The sequence below is a fragment of the Triturus cristatus genome, chromosome 3_2 (genome assembly GCF_964204655.1).
Source record: "Triturus cristatus chromosome 3_2, aTriCri1.1, whole genome shotgun sequence".
NCBI lineage: Eukaryota > Metazoa > Chordata > Amphibia > Caudata > Salamandridae > Triturus > Triturus cristatus.
In genome coordinates, this window is record NC_140584.1 from 451,569,228 (window position 1) to 451,584,260 (window position 15,033).

The 15,033-nt window shown below is 40.1% G+C and overlaps 1 protein-coding gene across 1 annotated transcript in view; it reads right to left on the reverse strand.

Annotated features, from left to right (window-relative positions):
* Positions 1-15,033, reverse strand: part of OTOG (otogelin) — a 1,045,291-nt gene that overhangs the window by 812,192 nt on the left and 218,066 nt on the right. Inside the window, exon 12 of the mRNA XM_085647044.1 lies at positions 10,012-10,137. Within this exon, the coding sequence (XP_085503170.1) occupies positions 10,012-10,137 (126 nt within the window). The remainder of the gene's footprint in view (positions 1-10,011; positions 10,138-15,033) is intronic.

Here is a 15,033-nt window from a genome sequence, read left to right on the forward strand (position 1 = left end):
TCATGAGCCAGTCAAAGGATAAAGTTGTCATGCCTCGTTCCTGCTATGCTGTTTGGCCAACTCTTCTGAGGCCCTTGGGGCATGTGCAAATTCCCCCCCTTTACTATCTGCAGTCCTCTTATTTGTCCTGTGCAAATGGCCTCCTTCCTGTCCCTTTATTATGTTTTTTGGCATATTGTACGAGATTTCGCAAGATCTCACTTCACTCACAAGCTTGGTGGCCATCTTAGTTTGGGCATGGCCTATAGATTCTGTCCCATCCTGCCAGAATCTGCATGTTTTTGGTATTCCCACAGAGAGGTCCTCGTGCAGGAGTCTCTGTGCTTCCCACATCAAAATCCCTGTATTCACTTTTTTTCTCTGATCCTATCCTCGGTGGCGGCATCCACCTCCCAGGCTGCTACCCCCAACTCTACACTAAATGCTTGTTTCAGTCCTGCATACTTTTGCTGCTTTTCCGCCCTTTCCTGGACAGTCCCTAGTTACAGTGGCGGCTTCCACCTCTCCGTCTGTCCACATCCAGCTCCATTGTGGTCTCTGGCTTCAACTTCTGCAGTAATTACCAGAGTCTTTGCAGTAAAAACAAAGAATTACGAGGGATTACTCCAAACTATTTCCCATGGTCAGTGTTCTGAACCTTCTATCTGTGAGTCTAACTGGGAATCCATTTGTTCTACGAATGGACATTTTTCTGTTATTTCTTTTTAATGTTTTGGAGCTGCCTGTTGACTTGAATCCCTCTTGCCAAGCCCTTGGATGCTTGAGACTCTTTATTATTTTACCTGCTTCAAGGAAGCATCTCTACAAAGGTGTTCATTTCTGGAGACTTCTGATTCCTATTAAGGTCTTCATGGTATATCAAGTCGGAAACAACTATATACATGATCTCTTACCAGTCAGACGAGTGCTCTCAGAATGCAGACAATTTGCAAACGTCTGAGCACCGTGGAACCTTCTTCTCTCTCTCATTTTTCAAATCCCACCATCCCCTGGGGATTAATCGATGGAGCCTGTGGTATAATACAAGAGTGTTAGGGGTTGGTCAACGGGCGATTGGGTGGACTCTTTTTGCTCCTGAAGATTTTGGGATTTAGGTGAGTGGACTCTGACAACAGTGACAGTAGCTCCCATTATCAGAATCTCAGTTTTGGCTCCATTTACAAAAAAGGCTCCTTCATCAAGAGAAGCAAGTGGTCCATGCAACAGGTGATATTTGTTGAATTGTTACATCCTTTGTTAAATTGAAAGAAACATTGTCTATTGTCTGAATATATCTGGAATTTCACATGATACTGTTCAAGTAGCTCTGCCACGAAATGCATTGTCAACGATTGAGAGAAGATCGTAGGGGAGAGATGCAAGATACAACATGTGTTGACGATTCAGCTGACACAATCCTAATTTTTGATTATGGTTGATGAGAAAGTTTTTGATCCATTAAAAATCAGGTCTTGTTATATCTGTATATTTTTACAGGACTTCTTCACAGAACTGTATGTGTAATTGTAATATGCCACTACTTGGCTGAAGAATATAAGGGCCTTTTGGTCCTTATCTATGGAGAAAAGGAGCTCCTCCTTGATTTCATCTTACTCCTATTAAGCACCCCTCACAGGCATTAATCTTCTCTGCTTATTATGGAGATGGTTGAGTCAGATACATTCTTGCAGTTGCCTCTTTACCTCCTTTATTACACATTTGTTTTTCATCAAGGGGAAAGTGTAACATTTCAGGTGGCCTGGAACATTTCTGGGTTGGGAGAAGAGCTTGTCATTATTGCTGTTTCAGAGCTTCTGAGTGAGAAAATAAATGAATATTTTTGAAGGTTTTCTTCATATGATTAGGAACCTCATAATTGTGTTTGGTGTAGTAACCTTGTTGGATCTTTTGATAATTATGTGATATCCCCTCTTGCATACCATTCAACAGGTTTTGTGCTATGCGGTCTGAGACTTGCCATTCAGATTGCAAGTAACACAGTGCAGCTCTGCTCCGTTCTCTTTTTGTACTTGTTAGTTGATTCTATCCCCATCTCAAACTTTCTAGATTTGACAAGTGCTAGGATATCTAGACAAGATGATATGTTTTGATAGATGTTGTCTATCACGGTTTCTATATTTGTTGTGAAGGACAGTCTGGTGTTAGTTGCAATGCAAGTTGGTTCAAACTACTCTTTGCTTAGGGTCTTGAAGTGAATGAAAGGGATGAGGGTCGCCGTTGTTTTGTAGGTGGCCTGTATACTGGTTTGGTCAGGCTGATTTAGGTAAGTGAGTTGTGTATGTATGTGATCCAAAGTGTTTCCAGCTGCATGCTTTTGGTCACTCACTGCTTCTTTGAAGCCAAAGGCCTACATGTTCTCAAGGATGTCCATCAGAGAATTAGAGACAGTGATTTCAATCCACAACCTAAGTCTCCCACCATCAACATTGTTGTTGGCATTGCTCTTTGAATAGGATGTCAATTCCAGGAATCTCCATGAATGGGTGGGGCATGCCAAGTGGGCAGTGGACAATAGATCTTGTTACAATGGAGGAGCATTAAAGTTGGTTGAGAATCAGGCAGCTCGACACTTGAAGGAAGACTGTGCTGGCTTGAGATGACTGCAAAAGATAGCCCAGAAGAATAAGCCTGGGTGACCTCTTCTACCTGTCTCGCTCTCTGTCTTTCAGGTGAGGGACATCAGGGATGTATGTCTTCCAAGGAAAACTACCTTCAACCTCAGCCAGAAATGCACCCACAGAAATCCCTTAGCATAACTCAGCAGCGAAATAGAACACGACAACCATTCCTGACACTTCTGTACTTATTCAAAAATCATCATTCACAACCTCCAATTATGCTGCAATTTCAAATGAAGTACACGCATCACAATTGTACGGACCCTAGCTATGAAAACACACTCCTAAAAAACACTTATGCCGATACAAACCTCAGAACAATCTACACATTCATTGTTCTTGATTTAGTAATTTGAAAGAGAGAAGGATCTATGTAAATAGGCCAAATACTAAGATGAAAGGCAACAATGAAAACACAAGATGGTTAATATACTATAACACAGTAATACATTATGTGACAGCTGCAAGATTACACTTCAAATTGAAAAGATCTTTGACTGTGCATCACACTGATTAGGCTCATATTTAATTATGGAAAGTTTATGTGTGTTGAATGCTGATAAAATTTGGTCATTATACCAAGTAACAAAGCCAACAGTTTGCACCATGCAAAGAAGAATTGATTTTAGAATCAAGGTTATGGGACTGAAATACATTATTAACTATATATGTGGATTTACCAGGTGGAATCCTTTGCGACTTTGTCCTTTACTCTTCTCATTAATTTATATTTATATTTCATAATCGTGATTATTGTTTACTACCCCTCCCATGACAACATTACAGCAATTAGACACATTTTTTCCTGTACCTCCACCATGGGTTTGGGGCCTTGTTGTTAGAGGTAGACTGCCATTGTAAATGTGGGGAAACAGGCATTGGCGTAACACCAATGCAACACACATCCTGTTTCGTAGTATTGAAACTGCTGACACACCCCTTATTTTCTGCTGTATCTACAGTAAAGGATGTTGGAAATCTAGATATGATATTTGTTTGTGCATATGATGTTTACAATACAGAACAAATCTGTTGTTACAAAAATCCTCTGAAATCTTTACAAACTGATTATAATGATTCATTTCTTTCCTGTTTCATGCTAACCATAAGCTTACCATTAATCAGGCTGTACATCTTTCTTTAATTCAAGAATCATGATACATTTTACAATACAGAAGGAGGACAGCAGTACACTTCTTCACCTCCCAGCACTGGTCACCCCTTATCATTATGGTAAATGCAGTTCACTTTAAACACTTACTTGAGTTTTCGCTGAAGTGTTTCACCAAAGCTGGTGTAGGTTAGTGCTGTGAATCTGTAGACACATGTGTTTCTGGATATTATCCTTCATCAGTAGAGATAAAAAACTAAATTCATCTGGGTTCGCTGAGAAAGCTGCCACAATTATCTCAGGTCTCAGTACCTCTCTCTGGCACACAGGTGCATCTCCAAAAGCTTGTCAGCTCAATGGCTCAAGGTCCCCTTTTCAGACATAAGGGGGATGAGAGCACCCTGCTTCACCTCCCAGCACAGATCACCCCTTAGCATTATGGTAAATGCAGTTCCCTTTAAACGCTTACTTGAGCTTTTGCTGAAGTATTTCACCAAAGTTGGTGCAGGTTAGTGCTGTGAATTTCTAGACACGTGTTTCTGGTTCTTATCCTTCATCAGTAGAGATAAAAAACGAAATTCATCTGGGTTTGCTTAGAAAGCTGCAACTATCCTCTCAAGTTTCTGTACATCTCCCTGGCGCACAGGTGCATCTCCAAGAGCTTGTCACCTCAATGGCTCAAGGGAGCCTTTTCAAACAGAAGGGGGACGGGAGTACACTTCTTCACCTCCCAGCACAGTTCAACCCTTATCATTATGGTAAATGCAGTTCACTTTAAAAACTTTCTTGAGTTTTCGCTGAAGTGTTTCACCAAAGTTGGTGCAGGTTAGTGCTGTGAATCTCTAGACACATGGTTTTCTGGATATTATCCTTCATCAGTAGAGATAAAAAACTAAATTAATCTGGGGTTGCTGAGAAAGCTGCCACAATCCTCTCGGGTCTCAGTACCTCTCTCTGACGCACAGGTGCATCTCCAAAAGCTTGTCAGCTCAATGGCTCAAGGGAGCCTTTTCAAACAGCTGAAAAGCTCTTGGAGATGCACCTGTGCACCAGGGAGAGGTAGAGAGACCTGAGAGGATTGTGGTAGCCTTCTCAGCAACCCAAGATGAATTTCATTTTTATCTCTAATGATGAAGGATAATATCCATATAAATTAATATGTAGTGCTTAAAAGCTTAAAGGACCAGCCGGGAATATCTGGTCGCGCTAGACCAGGGTAATTCAAAAGTTCAAGACAACCACAATGGAGTGCAGGTCGGATACAGGGATCATCCTTGGCCCTCGGAAAAATAGCTGGGGTGCGTTGTCAATGGAATAGAAATGCATGAAGCAAAGAGGCGATGTGTCAGTGTTGAACTGCTGTATCAACAGCGATCTTCGGCACCAAGCCACGCAAATTCGGAGCTGCTTCGGAAACTGGAGATGATGCACCACACGGTCGGTGATGCAGGATCCATGGTTTGTGCAGAGAGGTGATGCATCGGCATCGAGGCAGATGCATGGGTTCCGATCGGCGCAACATCGTCGATGCATTGATGTTTATCAGTTTCAGCACTTTATACCCACTTCCAAGTGTCCAGGACTGGATTGGTCCTACTTGGCATGGCACAGCTTGCAGCAAGCAAAGTCCAGGTACTGTTGCAGGTTAATGAAAAGTCTTTTATGTATCTGAGACTTAGAATAGTGGGCAATCCAGCATGCCCTTGGAGTCACTCTGGGTTCAAATGAGATGGGTCCAGTCCTTCCTCAGCAGGTCAGAAGGTAGCAGGCATCAGAGCAGCACAGCAGAAAATCAGTTCTTCCAGAGAAGCAGTCCAGCAGAGTGAAAGTACGTGTAGCAGCACAGCAGTCCTTTCTCTTGGCAGAGTATGTCACAGGTCCAATTGTTGTCTGATTTGGTGAAGTCAGAGACCCAGTGCCTATACCCAGTTGAGCCTTTCATGTGGGGGTGATTTCAAAGAGAGACTTTGAAGTGCACAGAGGTCCTTCCTCCCAGCTCTGGCTCCAGACTCACTCCAGGGTGGGTCTGCATCCCTTTGTGTGGGCACAGGACACAGCCTATTTAGGTGTAAGTGTCAGCTCCTCCTTCCCATCCTGCCCAGGATGGCCCACCCATCAGGAGGTGGATGGCCACTCAGTCACACCTAAGCTCACTTTGTGTTTGGCTGTCCAGAGGGAATGAACAAAGTCCAGCTGGCACCCACCCCAGATATGTATTCGAGACAGGCAGCAGGCACACAGGGCTAAGAGCAGAAAAAGGCCATCTTTCTAAAAGTGGCATTTTTAAAAGGGTAGTGATACATTCATCTGTACCAGTAAAGAGGAGTTATCATTACCATTCCAGTGATATGAAACATGAGAGGTCTACTCCATCTCAACTAGGAATTACTGCTTATAAATGTAATAAGGAAATCTCAATGTTAACCTATGAGAGAGCCGCGGTGGCTGGCACAGGTAAGCGTGGTGAGGCAGGGAGCGGTGGAGGGAAGTCGACAGACGAGGGAATATGTATTATTTATTTATTTAACTATACCTATTCTGTCGTCTGTCGACTTCCCCTTCCATCCTGCTCTGCCCCCGCCCCTCCCCACCGCCTCACCACGTTTACCTGTGCCGGCCGCTGCTGTGAGAGGGGTAGGCCTCACAGTAGTGAACAATGAATTTGAGTGTTTCTCCCTATCAGGACATGCTAAACTTAAAAGTACATGTTCTACCTTTTGATTACACAGCACTGTTCCCTCCGGGCTACCTAAGGCCTACCTAAGGGGTGACCTATATGTAATGAAAGGGGTTTTTAAGGCTTGGCAAAGGGTTTTAAATGCCAAGTCGGCATGGCAGTATAAACTGCACACACAGACTCTGAAGTTTCAGGCCTGAGACATGTTAAAAGTGCTACTTGTGTGGGTGGCATAATCAGTGCTCAGGCCCACTAGTAGCATTTAATTTAGAGGCATTGGGCAGGGTAGTTCACTCTACTAGGGACCTATAGATAAATTAAATATGCCAATTGTTGATACGTCAATCAAACCTTGTTTTAGGGGAGAAGCAAATGCACTTTAGAACTGGTTGGCAGTGGTAAAGTGCTCAGTGTCCAAAGTCCAACATAAAGAATTCAGCGAATTGAAAGAAAGATGGTAAAAAGTTGGGGGGAAGCCAACCCTAAAGCTGTCAGGTCTAACAGTCATCCAGTGCTGTGCTTGTGTGTGTAAGAAGTTTGAAATGAACAAGGTTTTGAATTTAGGGACAGTGGAGGTACCTGAGGTGTGGTGTGATGTGAATCTAATAGATAGACATTAAGGACAGACAATGAAGGCTCCTTACCACAAGCACTTTTACAAAGAAACAAACAAATATGACAGTATTGAAAGTATTGGGGAAACAAAAAATGCCCATATTGGCAGGACGTTTTAGAAGCCACAGGGAAAGCAGGGTGGGGTGTGAGGGAGATATGAAAGTGTGGTAGGCAGAGGAATGAGAAACATATGGGAAAGGGGCAGGAAGGAGATGCAAGAGACCGATAGGAGAGAGGAATGACAACTGCATAGGGCAAGAAGGGAGCTATCCTGGCTATCCTGGCTGATGAAGGGTGAAACCCCGAAACCGGTCCTAGGATGCTTGTTTCCAGTCCAGGGAAGACCTGGCCTGGCAGTTCTGGCTGGACTGTTGCCATTGGGCGCAGGATCAAGACTGATTTACATATGGCTGGGTTCAAACTGGAATGGCAAGGGGCGCACAAAGCAATGGATTTAGGCCCAGATCTCTGTACTGGAGTGAATGTATGACATTGTTCTGTATTCTGTCCATCAATTGTTTTTTTTGCATTTGTCACCCCGAGTGGAATTGGTATGCGCAGATGTGGGTCCCGTGCTCTCCATGCCACTGGAGTCAAGCTATCCTGACGGATGAGGGGTGAAACCCTGAAACTGGTCCTAGGATGCTTGTTTCCAATCCAGGGAGGACCTGGCTTGGCAGTTTGGGCTGGACTGTTCCCATTAGATGCAGGGTCAAAACTGATTTGCATATGGCTGGGTTCAAACTGGAATGGCATGGGGAGCAAAAACAACGATGGACTTAGGCCCAGATCTCTGTAATGTGGTGAACGTATAACATTGTTCTGTATTCTGTCCATCAATTTTTTCTTTTTGCATTCCTCAATTAATTAACAAAATACTACAAGAACATCTTGGCCTTCATTATGTTCTTGTAGCTTTATAATACAATGGCTCATTAATGATGCTATCCAAGCTAGGTGGAGTTCAGTCAGGACTTCTTTCTTGGGGAGTGACATATGCCTGACTGTTAGAAACAATTCCTGTCTGAAAACAGGCATTTATACAGTTAGAAATGTCTTCATCCCATTTGGACTCACAACTCCTATTTAAGACAGGCCTGCATCAGTCTAAAGCTGGTGCTGATGGATGGTGTGAAATCAATAGTTTCATAATCTTTTAATAAACAAAAAAAAATATTTGTAATGCATTCTTTTAATATGCAATCTATTTTAACATGATGGTGTCTGAAATGTCTTTCCCTTTTCCAGGTGAAGAAGATTTATAGATTCTTCATTTACATTCTCTTTCTTATCAGTTACCTCTAGAGAACTTTAACAACTATCTGAATTGTTACAAATTAAGTTTTAAAACCGGTATGCTATTATTTATTTTCATTGTTTTTTACCCCCTTTCATCTATGAAATAAATCACATTGCTGGATCAGACCCAAATGTTTTGCACTGGTTATTTATTAAGGTGTGTCTTGCATATGTTTCGTTATTAAAGTCAATAGCCCTGAGTATAGCACGTGAGGTGTTAATTAGATGTTTTGTCTGCATACACTAATACTGTGAGCACAATAGGCACGTGCAGGAAGTACATTAGGAGGAGAAGAGTGCAGATTGGTGTCTATTTACTGAAATTATTGTTTACATTGCTGGCAGATAAGAGACAGTTTCGACATCTGCTCCAAGCTCTCATGCCATGACATACGGAGCACCTTTCAGTTTAATTATCTGTACTACCACTGTTTTTATGCCAATCATATACAGATTACATTTTGACTCAACAAAGTACATGAATCAAAACCGTTTCATCATAAAGTTAATTAGAGATTAATTCAACCTGTTTGAAATGGAACTCAGAAAATGTTATTTGCCTCTCACTGGCAACACTACCTTTTAAATGACCGCAGCATATGGTCTCTCTCAAGTAGAAGCTGTCTTCAGTAAATCTGTTTTGTTATAAATGTTGCGTTTTTCTTCAACTTGGAGATCGCAATGTGCTTTAGGTAAGATTTCTATTAAAGTCATTTTCTTGTATTGTAAGGTCCTTTAGAAAATGTTGGCTTTTATTTTTCCTCGTGTTATTGACATTGTGAGATCATCACTATCTTCTGCATTGGATTCAGGCAAGTGCCCTTCTTTTGACTTGCCACTATGTCAATGGTGCAGATTGCAGTGAGACCAAATGTTTCTGGCCACTATTTAATTATGATTAGTAGATGAGTGCACTTTGCACCATTCCTAACTTGGCTCCACAAGCTACGAATCTCAAGAAGAATTGAAAATAAAACCGTGCACATCACAGATATCCAATTTCCTATTTTGCCTGCATCATCTACAAAAATGTTTTGCTGTAGTATCCTAGTTATGTCATTCTAAGATGGCTGCCTAGTTCCAACCAAAGTCCTCAAATAGAACCCCAGTGAGCAGTACAGCAAAATAAATCCATATTTTTGTATTTAGAATCTGACTTTGAATAATTTTCATGACTACACATTTTATTATTGATCCATATTGCCTCCTGACAGCAAACTCATTCTCAGGGTAATTTATAAACATTACGTCTTTGAGACTTTTAGGTATTCTAGTCATCCGCAAAGAGTATTATTTGATTCTGCATCTGTGGACCCTTACAGTTGATCCGAGGCCTCTAGTGCATGATGGAAGTAAAAACTGGATTGTCCTGAGCTGTTGGTAACTAATGAAATAACCCCGAAGAAGCATTAGGCGCATGTTTTATTGACATAATAGTTTAAACAATATAACAAACAAACATACATAATTGGATACTCTCAATATACCCTATCTAGCAATTACATAAATTGTCAATGAGTTAGGGGATGCAAATTAATTTGAATGATTTAAATTTCAGTTTACAGATTTAATTTAATTAATGAAAATGTAGACGGAAAATGACTGAACAAATATGAAAATCGACATATCTTGAAAACAATACATTTTGTTTTATAAAACTGAGGAAGTACTTGATATAAAATATTAGTTACCTTCTTCACAGTAACAGCCATCCACACAAGGGAGTTCACTATCAACACATTGCTTTTTTTGTTGGCATGACACTGGGCAACAGTTGATGCATTCATTGTAGATCAAATCATTTTCACATTCAATAGCTGCAAAAACATCAATATAAAGTAAGCTAAAACAAAGCATTTGCCAAAAAGACATCCTTGCTCCCAGTAAACTATGTTAAATCTGTTAATATGATCTATAGAAAAGACACTTATTACTTGGTTTTCTTAAATTTTTCAAGGTCTAGTATAATGTTGTATTTTTAATGAACAGATAACATTTAATTGTTGTATAATCTTGGTTTAGAGCATCTGACTTTAGCAATAATACCAAACAAATTCATCAAAGGGATAGAAGTACACGCTAGAGAATCTAAATTACTTATGTTTTCAGAGTATATGCTTTTGACAATAATTACCCAACAAACCCACTGACCTCCTACCTGAAATGAGCAAAGCAATTTGGGGGCAGTTTCTGCATATTTAGTGTAATACAGTGGCCTATCTCCAGTTTAGGGACTTTATCATAACAGATTATGACAACTTTTCCTTTAACTAGGAAGCTAAAAAAACAAATTATTAAGCACCACCCTGATTAATAATACCAAAAATCTAATTACACTAAATATATTAAAATTTAAAATGTCCCAGAAAGAGACATAAACATATGGAACAAACTTAAAATCAGGTGCACAACTATGACCAGCAGAACAAAATGTAGCTTCCCAGAATTCTTCTGCACCAAGCATCAATAAAGCTGTACAAATGTAATCATTATTTACTTGCACAGGTCTATCTATTGTACTTGTAGCAATTCAACATAGAATCATTGTGAGAGATGATTTGCAATCTTTAATAACTAGAGAGACGATTCCAACTACTGGGCATACTGTTTAGTATAAGGCAGTCCCTGTGTTTCCTTAGTTCTCAAACTCCTAGATTTACATGGACTATGAATACTCTTTTGATTCCTCAATAACAATACATCTTACTGCTGTTAATTTGAAATATAGGACTCATTAGACTTAATGATAATAAAGTGTGTTTTCTATGGCAGACTTGCTTAAAGTGTGGTGTTAACTAAAAATAACTGTTATCTGTTCTTTGTGGAACAACTCAATCATGAAAACTCAAGGGAAAATTCTATTGACAAAATGCACTTTAGCCATTTACTTCAAGATCATTCTAGCTTGTGCTTCAAAAGCTGCAGTCTCTGTTCCATCTATGAAAAAGGAAATATGGAACTATTTGAAATGTTGTCCAGTCATTTAACTATTTCTGACTCTAAAATATATGAATGATTTAGAAGTAAGTATTTGTGCAGCTTTAAGAAAATAAGACGTGGCAGATGAATCCTGACAGTGCCATCTTAAAGTGATTCCTGAGATGGCCTTTCACTCAAAACCATCTTCACTCAATAAAGGATAACATTCAGGATGTTTGAATGCCAATGAAAATATCTTTATTGAAATTATCAAATGCCTCAGATGTTTGGAGATATAATTTTGTAAAAATGTTGCTCTCTCACATTCTGTTCAATTGCTTGAGAGCTGATGAGTTCTGGAAAGACTTTTTTAGTCTGTTGTTTCCAATACTGGGGAATAACATACTTAAGAATAAGCTTGTGATCTTGCTTAATGATCTTCCGTTCATAACATAATTGAACATATTTGATATCCAGTTGCTACTTAAAGGTTTAATTTTCGCCCAATCAATCATCTCAAATAATTTGAAATCAACACAGATAATCCCCAGCCATATTGTTTAATACAAATGTCATCAGCAACTATTCTGTAAAGAAACTTTTAGCAACCAGTTGGCCAGGAAGATTTGTTTTCAAACATTTGGAGTAAGTTCTGGCTGTATACAATTAACTATTTTTGTGTATTTTCTCTTTGTGATGCAGTATAGAATTAGTACAGTTGTTCGTATTATGTATAGCTTAATTGACATCTACAATATGTAAATAGATTTGTTTTCAAGTTTTACTGTGTTACTGTATTTAGGGTCTAATAACATTTTGCTTTCCAAAAGACACTCTTTATTATACTGACATAGGTACATCTTTAGGTGTTTCTCTCTATTAGTTTCAATTCTTAAATCAACAAAGGTTCCTATCATCACATGAGGTCTCCAACACCTTTGGGATGTGCCAGGTCTCATTTGGAAGGAAGATATGATACAAAAAGAGATAGAGATAGAGACAATCACATATTTGGTATGCTAGATAAAGCAGCTGGTAGCCAACTGACCATGACCGACTTTAATCCAGGAGGATGTGTAAAGCTACTTGGCAGCAACCATTTGGCCAACAGATAAGAAATTATTTATAAATTTAAGGTTATGCCAACATCCTATCTCAGCACAGGTGGAAGAGTGCCTATGCACATGCTCTTCTAATTTTGCACTCCTCCTTAATATATGATACAAAGGTGCTCACTAAGGCCCATATTTAGAAAGATGGGAGTAGACACAGTGAGGCATGCAAGAAACACCCTAAAACACTAAAGACCTAGATTCTGTTGAAAGCCTCCAACTTCCTAAAATGGTCATGGAAACAGAGGTTGCCCATAGAATGTAAACTTAGATATGGCCAAAATATTTCGGAGAAGGGCCTATGACAGGATCACATTTTCCCATACGTTTTTCATGAGCCCCTATACAATTTGGTATGAGGTTATTTTATGGAATCTCTCTCTTTGTTGTGGAATTTGTAGTTTCATGTTTTTAGATTTGGGTGCAATGTATTGTTGTGGTCTGAATCAAATAGGTAATTGTTTTTGCTATTGCACTTGCTTTTGCTTCTGGGCCTTACTGGCTTTACGTTTGTTATTCGTGAGAATGCAAATAATTCTACAACTGAATAAATAGAAAAAAGAAATAAGCGTCAATAAAACCAGACCAATGTAACCATTAGACAATTGTCCAGAAAGATTCATCCTTTCCTCCCCTAGTCAAAGGGGTAGCAATGGTGACAAATTCCTAATGTTCATTCTCCGCAGTGAACTCTCTATCCTATAAACAAACTGGGAGATAGCACTGATCACATCTCTATAAGTATGTGGTTCTCTAATAAATAATCTATACAAGTCTCCACTCAAAACCACATTTACAAACATCAAAAAGCACAAAAACAGAACCTGCCATTATAGGACGAATCAACAGCATATGAAATGTGCATAAAATGAAAATATTACAAATCACAACTATGGGTCTCATTATTAGTGCACCGGTCATGGGCCCAAGATCCCACCCATAGTGAATGATGAAGGGGTATCAGTAAATTTGGAATGCTATTAGTGGGCGAGTGCAAAATTTGTGTTATTTGCTTGTGTAGTCATGTGAAATTACAACAAAATGACAGGAAATTTGGCATATTTAAGCAAAATGCAAAGCTGTCATTTGGCAGTGTATTTAAGGGCAACATACATCCTGACATCTACTTTGGACACAAGAAGTCATTCACACAAAACAAACTGCAAAAAATAAACACACTGTGAATTACAGCTTCTCTTGATTTGACGCTTATGTTGTTTCAGTGCGTTTGCTGTAATTTGTATCAAAAACAGCATATAGATAGGCAAGGTAGTGTAATAACTTAATTTCAGGAATTTCGTGTAACAGGAATAATGCAAAACTACCGAATTTACCCTAGAATAAGTCAGTATCAGGCAATAGTCACTCAGGCCTGATTGTCAGGTGTAATCTGTGATTTCAATCAAAACTGAGGAATTATTGAAGGGGGGGAGTCAGGAATAATGAACCTATTTGCCAAGGGTATTCCTTATTTCTTACCATGGTTTCATCCACACATTTTTAGTTTCTTTCAGAAGCCAAAGTGTTTGGATGAAACACAAGGAGTTACCATGGATTTTGAATTCCAGTGGGGCTGGTAACTTATGTTACTTACCTCTCCCTTGTGTAATCTACGTTTCTCCTTGTTCATGGTGAGCCCCAAAGTGGTTAAGTATTTTACAATGTCTGATAGGAGGGGTTGGGCACACACTGCCTCACCCTCCAGCACCCAGTTTGCCCCCGATGCATCATAATAAATGCAGTGCATGATAACACTTTCTTTGGTGTCAGGATTTAGTTTTCCACCCTTGTTGGTGCAGCCAGTGCTGTGTATCTCTAGACAGGTGTTTCAGGATAATTGTCCTTCTTCAGTAGAGAGCAACACTTTTTTGGGAGTGCTGGAGATGCTGCCCAAAGTCTTCTCAGGTCTCAGTACCACTCGCTGGGCGCTGGTGCATCAACCAGAGCTCGTCAGCTTGTTAGCTCAAGGGAGTCTTTTCAAACTCAAGCTAGACATGCTGATAATTGATAAGGGAAGATCCAGGAAGATCATAAAAAATTAAATCAATCAACGTTGGCCTCATTATGTATCTCCATGACCCCGTCGCAAACACAGATCGCAGAATTGCAGGAAAAGGTTGGTTTGCTGCGACGTAGGGTGGATGGAACATAGGGCTGTTCCAGACATCATAATACCAGATTAGGAGATCTAACCGAGAAAATAGAAGGCCTGAGAATGAACTTGTATGTGGAGCTCTGGCTAACCGACACAGTGTAGAGGCAAACCCACAGCTTTTTTCTCAGTGGTAGGGGCACAGATAGTCCTTGGGATACTGCCTCTCCCCGGGAGTGCCCCAAAAACCGTTAGTTGTGAGATTATTAAATTTCAGTGACATTATCCTACGAATTGCCAAAGCTAAAGACACATGGACAGTGGAGAACAGTACACTCATGATATTTCTGAATTGCACTGCAGTTGTACAAAGACATCATAAAGCCTTTTACCCCATGAAACGACTCAGACTCCTTTACATCAAATATGCATCGGCGGCTCCATCGCAATGGCAGAGGAGCTTTGCCCCACTGCCTGGTTCTTGCATTGTTTTATTTTGCATTTGCCGGCTCTGAGCCAGCACTGTAGGAAAAGGGCATGGCTGAGGAATGGGAGGGGGGAGGAGGAGTGCTACGTGCACTTCTCCACTC